This window comes from Alligator sinensis, unplaced genomic scaffold (genome assembly GCF_000455745.1).
Source record: "Alligator sinensis unplaced genomic scaffold, ASM45574v1 scaffold103_1, whole genome shotgun sequence".
Taxonomy (NCBI): Eukaryota; Metazoa; Chordata; order Crocodylia; family Alligatoridae; genus Alligator; species Alligator sinensis.
This window is the reverse complement of record NW_005842226.1, coordinates 1,801,878-1,809,795: the sequence shown is the minus strand read 5'-3', so window position 1 is coordinate 1,809,795 and position 7,918 is coordinate 1,801,878. Positions and strand designations below refer to the sequence as shown.

Sequence of the window (7,918 nt, the reverse complement as noted above, 5' to 3'; positions counted from 1 at the left end):
ATTCGCCCTGGCCCCCCCCCCCCCCCCCCAGTGCTTCAAAGCTCTGCTGCCGGTGCATTGTAGCTGTACGTCCTAGACTCTCAGCACTGTTTCCCTAGGCTGGTAAATCTCTTTACCAGGCTTAATCCAATCCTCCTTTTTACCTCATGCCTTTAAATGCAACTGGGAAAATGAAACCGTCTTGTGGTAAAAGTGGATTCCTCTGGGACTGTGTCTGAAATTGCAGCCAGGCTTGAATTTTGGCTGCAAGTTTCTTCCTGTGGCCTGGAAGCAGAAGGTTCTTGAATATTGTTGTGGGCTAGTAAGCTCTCTAGGCTTTTTACCCAGAACAGTCCAGCTGTGTGTTACCTCCCTGTTGTGTACCTGTTCCCTATTCTCCATTTCCTCACTGTCTTACTGATTTACCTAGTAAGATCCCCATCATGGCCTGTGTTCACGATAATCAAAACCTGCCAAACCTCCACACTTGGTTAGCACTTAGAGGGGGAGGAAGGTGTATCAAAAGATTTCATGTTTCACCATAACAGTTCCTATAAACTTCAAGTGACAGTAACTTTGAATGTACTGATGCCACCTCCAGTGAAGGCATGCAGAAAGATGGTTTATGGATAGAACATGGGGCTGGGTGCTGGAAGAGTTGGATTGTAATTCTAGCTTGGTCCCAGACCTGCTGCCTGACTTCGAGCAAATTGCAGAACTTGTCTGAGTGTCTGTCCCATCTCTGTGAGGATGTTGCTGGCCACACACAGGAGTTAAGGCTCAATCGATGCCTGGATTACTTTTGTGGATCCTCATGCAGAGGGTGCTAGAGCAGTGGAAGGAGATGGTGTCACCTCCACTGTAGTGGAAGTAGAGGCTCCATTTAGTAGTGCTGATGCCAGGCTGCCCCATGTGTTAGGACTGAAGTATGTAATGATGGGAGAGGCTCTTTTTCAGGCTTTGTGTTTAAGCTCAGCTCTCTGGTGTACAGCTGTTCTCACTGTATTGTTTCCTATTCTTTTATTTTCTCCTTTTATTTTCTCCTCTTCTCTCCTTTGCTCCCTATTCTGCTGCTGCTGCTCTTGCACTCTCCCTGCCGTCTCTGGCCACTCTGGCAGCCTACAGATGAGAGGAGTTGGGTTTACTCCCCCCTCCACTATAGCACTCAAGTCCACTCTGTCTCTGATGAGGAAAGCGATACAGTAAGTGTAATAAGAAAAATTCAGTGGGTGCCTGGTGGGTCAAGCTCAGGACTTGCACTGCATTGCCAGCATGCCAGCTCATGGCTCTAGATGTCAGCTTGCAAGAGAAAGTCACCTTGGCCTCTGCTTGCTTGCATGGCTGTAGTATGGTCCTAGTGTAGCTTTGACTGGTTCTTTGGCAGCAGGCAAGATCTGCTGTGCAGTCAGGATCAAGGCAGAGGTTGACAACACAGCTGCCTTTAGCCTACTAAATCATTTAGTGCAGTCAAACCTCAGTGATCCATAGCATTCATTTCCAAATTGCCCTGTTACTGGAGGGCCCAACATGAACATGGTTTTCTCTTCAGACCTCTTTCTTTGTTCAAAGGACTTAAAATGCAAAGATAGATGAGATTCCTACAGCGGTGCTTACATGTTAACTGCCTTCTCCCTGCTTTTTCAGTAATCACTATGCAGACACTGAAGACTCAGAGACCAGCGTTTCCCTCTGCAGGTTGATGTGTTCCCTTTTCGTTGATGCAGCCGTTCCAGTGGGATGGGGAAGAGCTTGCTGACACCAGTATTGCTGCACTGCAGGATCCCTGGCACTGCATTTCAGAATGGAGCGCAACTCTAAACATGTATTTATATCTATCCAAGATGTGGACAGCAAAGAAACCTCCTGCTCAGGGCTCCCAAAGGAGACTTTCAGCTGGGTGGTGAGAATCCTGGGTAGTAACAGTGTTTCCAAATGTGCACTACTGTAGCTACCTACCTGTGTGTGATACTGTGAACCTTTTTAATTTTGTAATCATGTATTTATTTTATCTTTGCACAGACACAGCACAAACGTGCTTTTTTAAAAGTTTAGTTTACTGCACTTTTTTTGGTTGTCATATTTATGTGCTTCATAAACGGTGTGAAACCTCACTGGAGGTGGCAAGAGGGCAGATCTTCACTGGGGAGGGCACAACAGGAATAGCTCCATGACTGAGGCAGCAGTGTGGTCTAACCCCAGACAGCAGGACTGAGAATCAAGGGGGCCAGAGTCCTACCCAGACTCTCGCTGATTTGTTGTGTGACCTAGGTAAGTCACTTAACCACTCTGTGCCTCAGTTTCCCCGTGTATGAATGGGAATAATATCTACTTTAATTAAAGCACTTAGACCCTTGGATGAAAGGTGCTATATAAATGCAGTGTATTTAAATGCTATTCAGTAGAATTGTTCCTATACTAAAGCACTCCAAACTAGACATGCTATTTTTATCTCAATTTTTGAAACAGTTAGTGATGGCTACAGTTAATTTGTAAATCTGTATGGAAAGCAAAGAAATGTGGCACTAGTGAGGTGGTCACCTTGGCTCTCCTCTGACAGGGATGCTGCTTTCACCATATGCTCTATGTTGGGCTGGAGATCCATCCTACCCTTCATACGTGGTCTGCTCTCTCCTCTTATCAGCTGACATACGGATGTTCCCAACAGACTGCTGTCCATGCAGGTTGGTGAGTGGGCATAGAAAGATGAGAACTGTGCACATCTCCACAGACTTTCTGCCTCAAAAAGAGTTCCAAAGCCCCCTTCACCCACTTCTGGTGTAATATGTGCTGCATTCTACTGAAATCACTTAGCACTTGGCGCATTCATAGCTGTATCTTTTGATGGATAAGCAAGGGGCACAGAACACGAGGTTAACAGGTGTCTGCCCCTTCCATTCTCCTCTCCTGCCCCTCTGCCCCCTCATGCCCCAAACAGGCTGGTGAAGGAGACATGCATGCACGCACATACACCCTGCATGTTAAAGGCAGTATCAGAAGCCCAGTTGTTGGCTCCTGTCTGTGCTGGAGAGTATGACACATGCTACTGTACATGCAGTCATGGAGAGCCAGATGGGGAATATAGCACCCGGGCCTCTGCTGTGGACAGCTTGTTCTTTTGAGGCCTGCAAGCTTTGGATGAGACAGACAAAATGTGGCTCTGCTTTGCCATGAAAGAGCATGAAGCAGTGTTCTGCTTAAGCTCATCCTTGTGGTAGCAGGATGCAATAATGTTGGGTCCAGACTTCTCTAGCAATCCTATCTAGCAATGGAAGCTTAGAAACAGAGGGTTGGATCTTGCTTGTGCCCTCCATTGTGTTTGGTGGAAAGAGGATTAAGGGTTGCTTTTTAATGCTGTTCTCTAGCTTCCCCCACAAAAGCAGTGGGTTGGGGAGGGGAGGAGGAAAGACCCCAATCTGGAGGTTTTAGATGCAAAGAGCTGATGAATTAGTATCACAGTCTGTCCGGTTTGTGAAGGACATCAGCACTCAGGGCTGTCTTTTTAAATTCAGGTTCCAGAAAGCAGGTTGGCTGGGTAGGAGCATTAGAAGCTTTCCCCAAGCGGGTACCAAAGTGCTAAGGGTCTTCATCAACTGACTTCTTTATCTTCCTGCTATTAAAAGATATAGAGCCCAAATTTCTTATCCTTCCCACACAGAGACTGAAGACTTGTTAAGCGTGTAGTGCTCCAGGGCAGGGCAGGTTTCTCAGAGCTGGTTATTGTTTGATGTCTTGTATTTATTAATTTAGAATATTCTTTTTTAATGCTTTTTTGTTGTTGTTAAAGGAAACACTCTTCTCTTAATAGCAGCCCTTAAAATATGCTGCCATTACATGTACCATTCAGGTAGCAAATCACATTGCTCCATTAGGGCCCTTTCTCTGACAAGTTCACAAAGGCTTTATCAGTCACAGTCAGTCCTGTCTCACATTAAGCACTGTTTTACTATTTGAACTTTCCCATTTGTCGGTGGTATTTTTGTAGGGCTCGGTACAGGCTCGCCTGGTGGCTGACTCTCCGAAGGAGTTTGGGGGAGGGGTTTTGGGGAAGTGTGCAATATATGTCGATTTAACGTACCGTGGAGTGCTGAAGACGAGGTTGGAAAAATCAGGCTAGAAGTTTAACCTGGTTTTGAAAAGTGCTGAGCAGCCACAATTCCACACAAGGTTAACGGGAGCTCTGACGGCCCAGATCCTTCTTTCTCATATTAAAGAAATTAGCCTTGAGGAGTAACTTTGAAGACAGGCCAGGACCACCTCTGAATAGCATTCCAGAACTTGAAAGATAATGTGCCTTCCCTTTGGTTAATCAGATTTTTAGCATCAGTAGATCTTTTAAAGAATAGACTGAGTAAAGTTTGGCACCTCTGATTGACCAAGGCTCAAGAGCAAGACTTTATTCCCGGAGATACACAGATTAATAGTCTGTGCATCTCCAGCAAAAAACAATAACTCTACCAACCCCCTCGCTCCAAAACGCCAACAAAAATACAACAATCTTTTCCCCAGTGCAGGCGGAAGGCAGGGAGAAGTTGGTCAGTCATAGAAATCATGTTGTCCTGTTCAATCCTTCACTCAAAAGCATTGCACGATCGTGTGTATTGTACAGTTGTGTCCACAACAAGTTGCCCTAGCTGAACTCCCATTTCCATTACTGGAGAGGCTCCCTGTGCAGTGTGAAAGATTGAAACTCTCCTTTTCCATCTTTTGGACTAGAGTATTTCCACCCTGTGTGGACTTCAGGATGGCAGCTTTGTGCAGTTTACTAATCCAGTAAGTGGCTTTTCTTAGGGGCTCTCTATTTCTTTCTTTGAGGCTCCCTTGCATCAGAGGGGTGTTTGTTCCAACCTATTTGTTCACTACCTTGAAACGGAGCTTTGTCTATCTCCGTTGGTCCTCTGAATTATCTTAAAGAAGCCCAGCTACCTTTATGTAGTTCTGTTTAGGATTTTCTTTAATTTACAGCTCTGCAGCTGATGGTTTGTTTATACAGCTTCACCTGCGTGAAGGTCTAGATTGCTTGATATCTGCCAGAGAAGGCAGCTTCTTCATGTCTCCTTGAAATATTAAATAAACACCCCAACTGCAATCCAGTGAATCTAGACTTCAAAGCAGCTTTGTTCATCACTGCTGTCCATCATCTCCAGCCCTTCATCTTGTATCTCTCAGCCCTGCTTAAAGAGCCTGGTGTGGGGGTAGAGGGGGTATTGCCTTCTGGTAAGATTATTTCTGAAGTCTGAGGTACAGGATTATGAAGGGAACATGTTATGTTAGACTCCAGGGGCCTGGAGCCAGGCAGTGAAGTGCGATTCTGACTCTACAGAGAAATGCCGACTGTGAACTCGCAAGGTGCAGGTCCATGGAGTGGCCTGTGATCTTGGAATCTGGACTTGTTACTTGGCAGAAATGAACACTAGGAGTTATTCGGTCACAAATGATCTGAACTTTTCTAATTGAGAATCACTACTAAGGGAATCCTCAGTTTGAATGACAAGATGAACCAACTAAACCCAGAGTGGGCTATTTCGCAGCTGGGAGTTGTACCAGGCAAGCCCACCTGTCTCCAGAGGTGACCACAGCAACTTCTTTTACACAGCAGAATCCAGCTGTGGGCACTTCATCGTTTAAAAAAAACCCAACTGCAAACACTGCTGCTCCAGAGGGACTTTGTCCAAGTCTTTGAAATGAAAGCCCCAAGATTCTGGTGAAAGAACGTGGGATCCTCAGCTGTATTCTCTACTGCAGCTAACTCTTCAGCACACTAATATTTGGGTTGTCTTTCCCCCTGTCCAGTAGCATCTAGCTAAGCAAGCTGAAATTGCACTTCTGGAGGCCTTCCTTGAAGCCACAAAAAGATGAAGAATCTTGGCACTGAAGCTGGCATGGCTGTGGTACGTGGCAGGGGCACCTGTGTTGTCAGGAGCTCTCTGCTTGCATTGTCCCACTCCTCCTCAGACAGTTGGCCCCTGAAACATTGCTCTGTCCACTCCTCCAAGTAGCTAGAACCAGCCATAGTATTTGTTTCTTCACACTCCCACCCAGCATCACTGCCCTGTTTATAAACAGAAAGGCAAATGAGATGGCTCAGGCTTATTGGATCATGTCTGATTTCTTTGAAGTCTACATTAGACCCAAGTATATTGTTATATCTGATGTTCATATTACAAGGTCATTTTTTATGTATGCTCCGTATGTGTGCATCATGTAAAGAATGTATGTAAGTAGGGTATTTTGGGGAGGTGGGGGGGTTCTTTGGTGGAAAATATGATGAGTCCATGGATATTGTCATGTTTTTATTTTTCTGTTTGTTTTCTAAGTCATGAATGCTTTTTTGGAAATCTTTTATCAGAGAACTGTAAATCAATGCTAATTGTTCCTAGGCTATGTGATAAAGCATATTGTAGTCTTTGATGTAAACCCAAGAGGCAAACAATTTATAATGTCTAGTGAATTAATTGCCTTACCCAAAACCCAATGGGAATGGTTCCTAAAATATTTTTCCCATTTTAGTGTAAAAAAATAAAATAAAACAAAAACAAAAAAAAAATCCTGTAAATACTCTAAGCGTGAGATTGCACCCTGTTTTGTCTATGATGGCTGCTATTGCTAAGAAAGTGGATACTATTTGAACTATTGTACTGTATTAAAACAAAGGCATTTTGTGAGACAGTTTAGATGCAATGTTCTCCTCTTGGAATCATGAACTTAGCTCAAATGCAATACTCTTGTCAATAGTGGAGTCCTCTCATCAAACTGTTGGTGATTTTTGTTTCCTAGACTCCATAATCTGTGCTCATTCTTGATTTTTCTCTCTCTCTCCTTCCCTCTGTATATGAAATTTCTATGACTTCTAGTTTTGTTTAGACTGGAGTTAATTGGCCGTTGACATGAACTAGCTAATGTCTGTAAGTACTCCCAAGTGTTTGTTTCCTGGAATGAAAACTTGGACTGTGACCACTGACCTTTGCAAGCATGTGGTCTAACTCCAGCAAACCAATTTCCAGTTAACGCAAGTTAAATGCTGGACAAAACCCTTTCTTTTTTTGTTTTTAAATGGTATCAAGTCATATTTCTGTTCTGTTTTACTCTGTGATTTATGAAACTGTGTATGTCCCTTAACTCTTTAGGAGGCTTCCACTAGACACTTTTTTTCTGATACTTTTGACAATCTCTAAGCTTGGGTTCCTTTTTTAGAGGGGACTGCACCTCTGAATCCAGAGCTGTGGAATTTCTGTATAAACCATACAACTACTGCTGACACGAACTAATGACACTTGTATGCAACATCCTCCTCATTTCTGCTTCCCCTTCTGCCCTTCCCTTTATTTTTTGGAAAGGATCTCTAATAAATAGGTTATTAATGCATTTGTCTCCATTTCTTTGCATTCCTTGAACTTGACGTAACAAACCTATGTTAGCAGTTGCTGCCCACCTGGCAGCTTTGGCTTGGCCAGGTTTTGTTTTGGGGAACATTTTTTGCAAACCTTGAGGTCCGCCTTACAGTGACACGTGCAGGCAGTCATTGCACTTGCTGTGTCGCTGCTGTTCGGTCTCGGTGGGTCTTACAAGCCAGGCACGGGCCGCCCCTGCCAGTTACTGAGTTACAAAATTGTCGGAAGTGACCAACCTGACGGTGGGTGGTTGGACCCAGAAAAGTGCTGCGCGAACAGGCCGGGGACGAAAGGGTTACGGGACCTTGTTTCTCCTTCTCTTATCTCTCTTCCCGTTGACAGAAAACAATTAAGGAGGCGGTGTAACAAATAAATGCTTTACTTGCACTTCCATAGAGGTGGTTTCCTTTACAGCAGTTTCAAGATTAAACTCGCTGGTGACTCGAGAGCTCTAAACACGTTTGAATTATATACTCGGTCGTGATGGGGGGCGTCCAGGAGGAAGGGATTTCGTGGATGCAGGACCTCCGGTGAGGGTGATCAGGCCTCTC

General features: G+C 44.5%; 1 protein-coding gene across 1 annotated transcript in view; it reads left to right on the top strand.

Annotated features, from left to right (window-relative positions):
* Positions 1–7,335, top strand: part of PIP5K1C (phosphatidylinositol-4-phosphate 5-kinase type 1 gamma) — an 84,969-nt gene extending 77,634 nt beyond the window's left edge. Inside the window, exons 18-19 of the mRNA XM_025208334.1 lie at positions 1,098–1,181; positions 1,624–7,335. Of these exons, the coding sequence (XP_025064119.1) occupies positions 1,098–1,181; positions 1,624–1,626 (87 nt within the window). The 3' untranslated portion in view covers positions 1,627–7,335. The remainder of the gene's footprint in view (positions 1–1,097; positions 1,182–1,623) is intronic.
* The last annotated feature ends 583 nt before the right edge of the window (positions 7,336–7,918 follow it).